Genomic DNA, 12,029 nt, shown 5'->3' with positions numbered 1-12,029 from the left:
GCAGGTCTTCAAAGGATAAGGACATATTGCACAATTAAACTGTCTTTATAATGGCAAGTATATGTAAGGCAATGAACAGTTTCTAAGTTATAAATTGGTTCTAGTTTTCCAGGGGTTGTGAGAGAATGTGAATATGAGAGGGTGTGAATTTGCATTCACAAGCTTATGTCTGTCAGCTGCTGAGGTGAATGATATTGTGTCCTCTTGGGCATCTTGTTCCTACTAGTTTTACACCATGAAGTAACAGAATTTAAGCAAATTTTATTTGCAGTTTAGACTTTTAATTGTTGTCATTTTACATTATCATTGATTGAAGTTATGTCCCATTACTGGATACACTCTGTTTTGTTCACAAAGTACCCGCATCTAAGGCTCTGCTAAATAAATTGTTGGAAGCAATGCTCTTTGCAATTCAACCAAAGCCAGTAATTCAGTATTTCATGTCATCGGATTGGCTACAAATGTTAACATGGAATATAATCTTGAGATCTGTAGGTAAAGTTTAATAAAATTCATATTGTATTCAAGCCAGTTAATTTCTGAGTTCACAGGTTCTCCATCACCGAAACCTTGAAGTACCACAAGCACCAATACAGAAGGAAAAACCAGCCCCAAGAAAAGAAAAGGAAAAGGAACGAGTGAAAGAAAAGGAGAGGGAAAGAGAGAAGAAGAAGAAAGAAGAAAAAAAGGAAGAGGTAAAACCAATACGGGAGTGGGACAGGGACAAACTGAGACAGTCTGAAGAACGAGAGCGAGAACGTAGAAGAGCTAGGTCTTTGTCGAGGGAGAGACGACAACATGAGAGGAGTCGAGACAGAGAAAGATCAAAGAAAGAAAAGAAAGGTACATGCATCCACACATTTGAAACCCTAGTTCATTATTTTTGATTACCACAGAAAAGGCCTTTGAGATGTTAATCAGTTTAACTTAGCATCTCCTTATCTCATTACCTGCAGCCAGTTGGAGGAGTATAAACTGAAGCCTAGTGTGATGCCAGTAGATCTGGTTCTATGCAATTTGTCAAAACTAATTAGTAGAACAAATAACATTGATACTGATCTGCCATTACATTATGCAACAACAGATCTGGATCTGTGTTGTCTGCAATTGGACCCAACTTGTAATAGAGTATTTATGTTGGCAATTAGTAGTTTAGAAACTAATGTTTTGATTTGTTCAACTTAGAAATTTATATTTTATTTAAATTAGCAAGTCAGTATATATAAAAAAATCTTAATCCATTTAACAAATAGTTTTGCATGTAAATGAGCCTAGCTAGAGCTTGATGCTATGTTTGGAAAGGTTTGTTGGAAGCTTTCTTATTCTTGGTCTCTCTCGGAATAGTATTAGAATATATTTACTACTTTGGACTTGTTAACCATACACCTGTTTGTTTTGTTTTTTCTTTCAAACCATGCTGTATGTTATCTATTGTTGTGGATGCTTACAATCAGGGTAAGGAAGGAGCTTATCAATTATGGGTTAAAAAGTGCAAAAAAGTCACTCTGGAAAATGAAAAACGGTATCTGAAAATGAGAATCCAACATGTCTTGCTGGTTTTCAATGATTACTGTGAAACTTTGTCATAATCTGAAAGATGCATTTAATGATCTTCCATGATTTTTTAAAGCTGTGATTTTTAATTAGTTATTGCACATTTTGTTTACTTGCAGCTCCAGTTGTAGAGAAGAAAGTGGAAGATGAGCCACCAGCAAAACTTCTGGATGATCTATTCAGGAAGACAAAAGTCACACCTTGTATATACTGGCTACCTCTGACAGAGGCACAGGTGAGTTCTTTTAATCATTGAGCACTTTCTAAATTTCACCTATTCATATTTTTGCTTAAATGCAGTATTGTCTGCAGAATAACTTAAAGCCTAAAAATAAGGCTTGTTGTTCACAGAAAAATTCAACATCAGGTATTTACATGCCTTCTATATTCCTGTGTAACACACACCCAGAAATGAATGTTATTAACCCATACCTGCCAACCTTTGCAATTTCATAGTAAGGCTTCCAGAAAGGACCCTTAAATTATGGACTTTGAAACAAGAAAATGCAACCATTGAAGTCAAATCTGGATATTATCTTGTCCAAACAAAGCCATAGTGGCTTATTGGTTAACATCCTGTACTCGGAACTGAAAGGGCGTGGGTTCAGATCCTACCTTTGGACTGGTCTTGGTCAGCTATTATAGCGCTTCATTGGGCAAGGCACTTTACTCCAATAGCCGTGGCAAATAACCTACTTTTGTTGCTGCACCGTGCAGTATCAAACCAAACCAAACTTGACTCTTCCAGGTTTGGTTGACATCTGGATTTTAAACAGTGGAGTTGGACTAGTAATGAAACTAACTTTACAGAGTGCCTCATTGTCTCGGGTTGCTTGAACTAAATGCCCACATGATCAAGCTTTTGGTTCTGCAGTGTAGCACTGTCTGGAAATGCCATGCCTCTTAAAAAGTCCAAATAGTTGGCACAGAAGTATGAAAAACAATGTTTAGATACTTGGTTGTTCTTGGTGGAGGGGTAAAAAGATTTGACAGTTGCATTTATTGGCTTTCACTTGTCAGAGTTCTGCTTATGGCGAGAGAGGTAATTGCCAGCTGCTGCCACAAGAATGAAAATCCCTTACAGGGTTTGCATTTTCTGCAAAGACATGGAGAAATGAACACCTCAATCCAAGCCTTGAAAGTCACTGATATTTCACTTAGGTCAAGTTACTGAATTTTAGATTTTGTTTAAAAAATAAAGTGATTGAAAAATTTACTTTTGAGTCATTTATTTCATGTTTTGTGATGATTGGAAGTATGGTTTGATTTTCTGTCATTATGCTAGCAGTTCCACTATTATCATAATCCATGTTAAGTAATCCAATATCATACATAGTGCCCCTTTCACATGAAGTCATAAACACTCTTTGACATCACAGAGTTTAATTGTCACATTAGGTCCTGGACAAGACATTCTGTCGTTGTTGTTGTAGGGCTTAACGCCATTTGTTAGCACAAGATAGGCTATGCATGGCGGCCAGTATTAATGGTGGAGAGAGAACCTGGAAAACTCCTGAAAAGAACCACTGACCCACGAGAAGCTACTGGCAAGCTTTCTGATATAACCACATTAGCCGAATCCAAGACTCAAACCGACGCAGACAGAGGTGAGATGGCAGTGATCCGTAACAGTGAGCGCTTTAGACCACTCGGCCACTCTGTCATAATTTGAACCATGCATCGGCGAAGTTTTACAAATGCATTTTTAAAATACGGGCTACCTAGACAATCCAAAATGGCTCAGTCCCAGCACATTTCAGCTTAGATGATTTAATTTGGCAAATAGGCCTACTGGCTGACGATTTTTGATGGCAATTTATTTAAAAGCTATAAATTACATGGAGCTATGAAATTGTTAAAAGTGATAATTTAAGCTGAAGCACCTTGACTGAAATGAAGCTCTGAATTGAGTGGGTCATGCATGTAATCGAAACTGGAACTGATGTCATTTTGAAAGCTTGAAAATATGTTACACTGCAAATGTATGTCAACTTTTTGACTAAAACAGAATACCATATAACATTCACAAGTTTTCAGACACTAGATATGTAATTTTAATAGGTTTGATCACCAGCATAAGAGATGTAAACTTCTGGACTATTCATTTGGTGATTGTTAGCACCAATCTATGGACTTGTCAACACTGATAAACTCCTTATTCTTGAGGAGTGTTTTAAAGTATTGTCTGGATATTTTATTTACGACTCAGTTTACAGTGCAATTGAAACAGTGAATAGTAACACAAATTTATATTCTTTGATTCACCTGGTTTATATTTTCTTTTCGGAGTACATCAGTGCAGTGTAAATTCTAATGTACAATTCAGGAAGATTTACTGCCAAATTGTACCCTCATAGGAAAAAACTGTCTTCTCACTTGAAGAAATGTAGGATAGCACACATTTGTTTAATTTAGGATACCAAATAAAGTGTTTATATTTTTGACATGTTTGCAGATTCCTATAGTGTGGAAAATTGTGACTACATGCTATTTTTAGATTTCAAATTTTAATCAACTTTTGGCGTAACAACTTGAACATAAATATATAATAATGAGGGTAAATCAATTAAAGTTAGTTCCTCTTAAAAATGCATCATTCAAAATACCTTGAGCTTAGCTACATGTAACCTTATAAGGGTTCAGATAAATTTAATAAATAACCTAAAAACAAAATTAGGAAGTGAATATATTTATTTGATCAAATACTACTGTCAGAACGAGAAGACTATGGCATTAATGAACTCAAAATTCTAATAGAGCATTATGAACAGATAGGAAATCTGGCACAATGGTCAGTAAAGCACCGATTCAAGAAAGTGAAACTTAAGCAGAGCTTGTGTGAGTGAAAAATATTATTTTGGAGCCAAAGTATCCCAAAGACATTACCCATGAGCAATGAAAAATTTACATAACAAACATAAGGAACAGTTTCCTAACTTGTTCCAGCTGGCTATGCAACCAGTGCATATGTCCCATCAGCAGGAGCAACTGAGTACAGAACCATATTCATACATTGGTGAATAACAGATTAAGCATAAAAATCAACAAATTAATGTGTATAGAACTAGAGGCAAAATCTTTAAAAGATGAAGTGTTAGTTATATAGTGAAATATGGCCATTTCTTCCACCATTATTTTTGTTCCCCCCCCCCCATAGTTTCATAACTAGTGGAGTGGGTCCCCCTGTTAGATAAAATCCTGGCAGCATCTATGAAGTGAAAGCACTGGAGTTGCAGCTGGAGAAGACTGTATAGAAGAGAAAGGTAATGGTTAACATGTGGGTTACAATGGCTTTCTCTTTAAATATCATTTCCCTTTCATATTACATTTATTTCTCTATTGTTTTTAATGCAGACAGGGTTTTAGGAAAGCAGTGTTCTTGCTTATTTTACAAATAAATTTATCCAGAAATAAGTTTTAAATAGATTTGAAGCAGGTAAAAAAAAAAAAAAATTTTAACATTTAAGCCAAAGATGTCAGTGGTTAACTATGTAATCAGGGCAAGTTTTGGATGTTCTGTGCCATAAATTCTAAGTGCTCCTCGAGTTTGTCTTGATCCCTAACCTTTTTCACTCCTTATTGTGTTGCAAGTTGTGTTGTGCTGTATCATCAGAGAAAGCAAATAATACGAAGCTGAAGAGTAAAGTACTAATTTTACTGAAATCTTGTCATTGGCTCATTACAGATTAATTTTCATATTCAGTTATTTCTGTAACAAAAGTATTTTCTGACATTTTGTCTAATCCAGCATCAAGGCAATAGTGGAATTAAAATGAACCCTTTTAAATACAGTTTTCTTTAAATTTGAGTTAAAATGTCAAAGACCAAAAATATTACTCTGCTTTGAGTAGCCTAATAAATATTTGATATCCCTTAGTGCCCTTAATTCTGTAACAGTCTGTCATTGACTTTGTTACTAAAAACTTTACCTTGTGCTTCATTTTTGCACTTTACCTTGCCAGTTATGACTCTTTTTTGTAGATTTCAGAAAGAGAGACTGCCAGGAAACAGCGAGAAGTTGAACGACAGAAGCGTCGAGAGGAGCAGGAAAAAGTAGAAGAGGCAGAAAGAAAGCAGAGAATAGCAGACCGAGCCAAGCGTCGGGAGACAGAAGAAAGATCAAGATCCCAAAAGGTAAATTTTCACTCTGGCACCCAGGGTCAGATTGTTATATATTTTGAGAGGATGAAGGGACTTATAAATGGGGCCTAACTGCAGACTCCAGAGATCCAGATCGTCCCAATTTCTTACGATTAATCAGTTAAGCAAACAGCATAGATTCAGATCTGCCAGTGCATTATATGATGGCAGATCAAGGTATGTTGTTTTGCAAATGGATTTGATTTATAAGTGAGTATCTGTATTATTATAAAGCAAGACAGTGGCTTAAGTGGTTAGAGTATCCGCCTTGGATGCAGGAGGTTGCGGGTTCTAACCCAGGCCAAGTCATAACAGAGATTTATAAAAATGGTACTAACAGCTGCCCCACCTGTCACTCAGCGTTAAGAGGTTATTGTTAGTTAGGACTGCTCAACCTGGCGTCGGGATAATGTGACTGGGTGGGACATGATACTACATGTCCATGGCACGATGCCCCAATGCTAGACATCACTAAAAACTGTCACACTGCAGACAACATAATGATTGGACTGGAAAATTGTTAATGTTATGTTGAAAATCCAAATTGCACACAAATAAAGCAAGACAATTCATAGTAAGACACTCACATGTCCCTTTAACCCTGGGTCAATGTTAAAGGCATAGAAGATACTGGTTTGAATAAAGTAAGTTTTCAGAAAGGTTCAGAGCATAGGTTCAGCATGATGGTCATAACCTTTATATAAGATAGAAAAACTTGAATTTGCAGCCCTCGTGATGAGAATCAGTCAGATTAGCATTGTTTCAGCTGTACTGGTCTATGACCAGTAGAACTTATGGGATGGTCTTTTGTCCATCATCTGTTATATGTTAGCACAAGTTTGTTATTGCTCCTCTTAAACTACTTTGAAGAGTGCCATGGTGTTGCTCCAACATCAAATATGGCAACCACAGTGACTATCTTGAAAATCTTTTTTTCACTACTCTAACAGTGTAAGTGATGGTGTGTCCTATTAATATGGGATTTTCACTGAAATATTCTTATGATGTCTAGTTGATCCAAAATTAAAATGGAGCTGATCTGAAATCTAACATGTCTGCCACAGAGGCCATGTTTAAAATCTTTTTATCACTACTCCTACTGAACGAAATGTAATATTCGTATTAATCTGATGTCCAATATGGTCACCACAGTGATTATCTTAAAAATGCTTATCACTAATCTTCCTAAATCAATAGTCATATAAAGATGTTGGTTTTTTTGTACTAAACTGTTTCTTATATTGTCTGGTTGGTGCTAATGGTGTCATTCAGATATTCAGTACGACTGCCATATTTGGTTCTCTGGAAAATCTTATCACTATTTCCCCTGAATCAATAAATCCTATCAGCATGTGGGTTTTCACTAAAAACTTATAATATCTAGTTGGCTGTAAATGAAAATGGTACTGTTCTGACTTTGTTTATGACTGCCACAATAACTGTCCTGAAAATTTATTTGACTACTTCTTGTAGATGCCAGGTCATATCAGTATTGTGCTTTCACCAAAAGACTTCTCTTGATGTCTGGTTCATACTAAATAGAAATGGTGCCAGTCTTATTTCAAATATGCCCACCATGACATCCATCTTGAAAATGTTGCCATTTCTTCTCCGAAACAGTAATCTCAAAATGAGGTTTCCACCAAAACACTTCTTTTGGTCCTAAATGAAGACCATACCAAGTTGACATCCATAATACCCACCACAACAGTTTATCAGAGAATCTTGCATCTCAAAAGAATTTTGAAGATGGTTTCGTTACTCCACAATTAAAAGCTAAGAAATGGTCTTATCTTGAACTCCTGAAGTTCTCTTCAGCCATTAGAGCATCAGTCCTCTGAAGGGACTTTTGTCTAATTGATGTTTGATTATGATATCTTTTGATGTATATTTTCCTGTACAGATTATGTATAAATATGAGATTCTTTTATACTCCATCAGGACAAGGAAAGCTTGGATGCTAGTCCCGTAAAAGAGAGGAGTAGAAATCGAAGGCAGGATGAAGATGGATCAAGGAAGAGATTAGAGAAGAGCCGCAGTCCTAAGAGTCAGCATCAGCGTCAGAGTCGCAGTCGAGAGGGGAGAAGAAGATGAAATGCTGCCTTGTTTTAAGAGTGTGGATTTTTCAGCAATACAGTCATTAATATCAGAACTTGTTATATGATATGTTGATAGTCTGAACTGAAACCTATCCCAACACTCATAGTCTTGCAAATTAGTGAGTGAAGTGGAACATAAGCCATGAAGTCTTTTAAAAAATTCATTAGAACTCCAATCAGCTAATGGGAAACATAGGTGAACAGAGATGCCAATCATTCCAGATTTTGAGGAATATATATGAATTTTTTGGTGTCAGATCTACACTCTGAATTATATTGATGAAATTAAAGACCATATAAATTTTACAGGATACAATTTTGAACAGGACTTTTCAGTGCAGACACATGGAGAAAAGTAGTTCATCACTAGTGTCTTAGACAGGTATATAGTTCTCAGACCTGCCACTTATCCTGATCTACTTGGGATCATCCCAAATTTTGGTTTACAAATCTGAAAATTCAGATTTTTGTTTTTATTTTAAACCCCAAAACCTGATTTTTAAAAACATATACCCCTGTACATTTTGATTCATAATGACTGCATCTCCTTCAAAGACCCCCAAAAGTGATGCAGACATTTTATAAGGAAAATGCTACAGTCATACCATGAAAATCTTTTTCCGTTTTCAGCTTTTGTGCTGATATTTAGTGTGTTTAAATGAATTAACACTAAATATCAGCATAAAAGATGAAAATGGGAAAATGATGGATTTTCACAGTTTGACTGCAGCATACATTTTCCTTGTTAAGTAAATAGCATAAGACAGCGGAGATGTCAATTTCTTTGTAAAGTTTTTGTAAATATATGGTTGCAAACCCTGATTTTTTTTTTCTCCCTCCAACTCCTTATTTTTTCCATTTGGCATGCTGATTTTAATTCCACTCAGGGTGACAGGTCTCAGAACATAGTTTCCAATTGTAAAAAGTGATGAAAATAACAAGAAAGCAGATGATTCAACTGTAAATTGGTGAAAACTGGTGCCAGGGATGACAAGAATGATACAGATAATTTGCAAGAAAAACAACTGGAACTGGAAGAATGGATACGTTATGTTTGTTTTCTTCGGACCTTAATTATTACTGACTACACATATAGTCTTGATAGATAATACAGTATGCATTTATAGATATTTTCTACTTTTAAAGAACACATTATCCATTCCAGACAATCTGCCAACAGAAGATTATGAAAAATTTACGGCAGGATTTCAGAATATTTTTTTTATGAGTTTATATCTCTGGATAAATTCACATAAATGTGCCCAAACAAAACAATTATATTTATTTTAGTTTAAATTGACCCCACTAGATGGATTTTGGATATGAATTAAAGACTTGGTCTTCATTCTGTGAAATTCAATATGCATTTGTGGTTCAAATGTAGATGTACTATTTTATTCTTACAAATATTTTTCACTTTTAATTTAGGTTGGATAGCATTTCTGAGTACTTTTTGCAATAAAATCTGAAGCCTTCCTGTAATCTGGTGTTAATACTAGAAAAGTTTCAAATAGATACTTGGAAGATTGTTCAAGAACTTTTATATTGTTTTGGGATGCAAGCATTATTGACATTACAAATGAAGCTGTGATACAGGAAAGCAGTAATTGACAGATCTCTGCTAACATCCATTTTTTATTGCACTGGTCAGTTAAATAAGAAGAAAAAAATCCAGTAAGCTAGGAATACAGGGAACACAAGGATCATTCAAACTTTGTGTACTTTAAAGGTTTTACCATCTGTCTCATAACTCTGGTTCAGCTCTGGTAGAGCATTAAATTGTGGGGAAAAAATTTGTTTATATTTCTGTCACCATCTTTGATCACCATATTCCATACACAATTTTCTTGGGTTTTTGCCTAATCTTTAAAAAAAAATAATCTTTTGATATCTTTCTGACAGTTTTGTATATAACAGTATAGCTCGACAAAACTAAGTTTAACAAAATTTCTTTGGAACAAGAGTTGCTTCACTTTTTTGTTAAGCTTGTTGGTTTGAGCAAAATTCCTGATGGTTTCTTAGAGAAGCAAATATCATTTGATGTCAACTGAAACGGAAGCAATTTTTTATATATCTATGCACTAGTATTTTTATAATTTCACCTAAAAAAAGACACCTATTGTCATTAGAAAAGAATTTAAGACAAAACTGGTGGTTCTTGAACAAGGGCTACTTCAGACATTTTAGTCAGTTTCTTCTGCTTATTTCACATATCTTAATTTATATTAAAATTTGTTCTTTGTTACTTGAAGTGTGGTTTTAAATTGTGATTCTTTATTTAGAACCAGCTTTATTAAAAAAAATCCACTAGTTTCGTTCTTAAATTAATGAAAAAGTGGTTTGATTCCAGCTTAATTATATAGGTTTCTAAAACAAGTTAGATCATTGTTACCATTGACAGCTTTGCTTTCATGACTTTAAAAAATTAAATTTCTGACTTGTTTTATCACACTGTAATGAAAAAATATTTTATCATGCAAGTTCGTTCATTTAGCTTGTCCATTAGAGAAAGGGCATTTTTAAATAAAGTATTTTAAAATAATGTCATTTTGCCTCCACTTTTGTTTCCCCTTCGATAGTTTCATCCATTTTGGGCTATTTCACATGTTTATTTTTTATATTAAAAACTACAGTCACAAAGAAGCTTGTTATTAAATCCATTTCATGAACAGAAATTGTTTTAGTTGATATCTATGCTTTATTATTTTCTTTGCTTTTCAGAAGGCATTGGATTTCATATATGCTTGCCAATGGTCATCAGTTCACTTTGTTCCGCATCAACCCTTGGCATTTTTGAATAGCTAAAATGGTATCTACTGTTTTGCTATCTGATTGGATGCAGCTGAAAAATAAAATGATCCATTCAAATCCCTTTACTATATTTAAATTGGAAGATTGTTAGGAATAGTTATAAAGCATCCTCAGAACACATGACATGAGTCGCATCTAAGTTTTTCCATTTTAAACAGTTCATGCAATCTTTAAATTCAAGTCCGTGCCTGTAGACATCATGGAAATGACCTTAATGAATACAAAACAAGTCATGTAACAAGTTGTTTCATTGAGATTTCTTCCTATTGACAGGGACATGTTTATCTGCAAGACATTACTTGTTCAAAACACCATTTCTGCTACCTAAAGATGCCAAGATTTATTGTGGAATAAAGTGGTTCAATGACTGTTCATCGGTGAAAATGTGAAATATTGTGACACTGACAGTCTGTCCATCTGTCTGTTATCGTATATCTTAAACTGCAGAGTGGAGATTCTACAAGCTTTGGAGTTCTCTTGCTCCTGTGATAACCATCTGTGAGAGATCTGTCATTCTTGGCTTCCTTATGATAAAGTAGTTAATTGTACATTAATCCCACCCCTAATGAGCAATGTTGTGAATATCTAACTTCAGCTGAGATGACTGAATTGAGTGCCATGCCCCAGGGATACAGTAATAGTTAGCCAAGGCAGGACTGGAAGCTTCAACCAATTCATCCTTCATCTGGGCAACAGAACTCTTATATACTTTTATTATTAACCTGCCCTTATGCAAATCGTGCAAGGTTATGACATTGTCCAAGTATCTGTCCATGTTTGTCTTCCATATGACAACTTTTGTTCAAGACCACAACAGGACAAAACATTTTAAGATGGATTGCACCTTGTGAAAGGAACCTGTTTTGATTTCAACATCAGAAAGTTAAAGGTCAATGTCACTGAAGCAACTAGAAAAAAAACCTTGAAATATTCTTTAATTTGATAGTTGCCTTGAAAACAAATTGAATTTTTTTAAGTTGAAAAAAGTTGATTTTAGTGGCTCTACTAGTATAGAATTTAGGCTAATTCTGTCAACACTTATAGTTTATTACTATTCAAACAAGTCTGAGGTGAAAGAACAAATGATGGAAACCTATTGTGTTTTGTTTTTTTAAATTATTGTATTTGAATGTTATCAAACTATTCTAGAACCAAGTTCTGAATGAGGTAACCCTAACTCACTTTCATGTCTGACTAATGAAAAACTTTATCTGAAATTTTGAATTTCTTCTTCAAAATATGGTATTTGATAATTATACCTTAGGAGAACTACTACTATATCGCAAATCTAGCCCTCGTAGGATAAAACCTTTTAGCTAAAAGCTAAAAGTTATCTGCCTACCTATGTCACAGTTAGATTGACATCCCCTTGAAACTGGGTTAGTGCCAAATCCCATGCAATTGTCAGTAACTACCTCAGCTTGT

At 34.8% G+C, this 12,029-nt stretch overlaps 1 protein-coding gene across 4 annotated transcripts in view; it reads left to right on the top strand.

Annotated features, from left to right (window-relative positions):
- Positions 1-10,335, top strand: part of LOC149780837 (uncharacterized) — an 83,740-nt gene extending 73,405 nt beyond the window's left edge. For all 4 annotated transcript variants that reach the window (XM_089937899.1, XM_089937898.1, XM_089937902.1 and 1 more), the window contains 4 exons: positions 552-843; positions 1,674-1,789; positions 5,536-5,688; positions 7,636-10,335. In XM_089937899.1, coding sequence (XP_089794025.1) covers positions 552-843; positions 1,674-1,789; positions 5,536-5,688; positions 7,636-7,788 — 714 coding nt within the window. In that variant the 3' untranslated portion in view covers positions 7,789-10,335. The remainder of the gene's footprint in view (positions 1-551; positions 844-1,673; positions 1,790-5,535; positions 5,689-7,635) is intronic.
- The last annotated feature ends 1,694 nt before the right edge of the window (positions 10,336-12,029 follow it).

Source organism: Sinohyriopsis cumingii, chromosome 16 (assembly GCF_028554795.1).
Source record: "Sinohyriopsis cumingii isolate HCF-2022 chromosome 16, ASM2855479v2, whole genome shotgun sequence".
NCBI classification, from domain to species: domain Eukaryota; kingdom Metazoa; phylum Mollusca; class Bivalvia; order Unionida; family Unionidae; genus Sinohyriopsis; species Sinohyriopsis cumingii.
The sequence above is the reverse complement of the archived record's forward strand: the minus strand, read 5'-3'. Positions and strand labels throughout refer to the sequence as shown.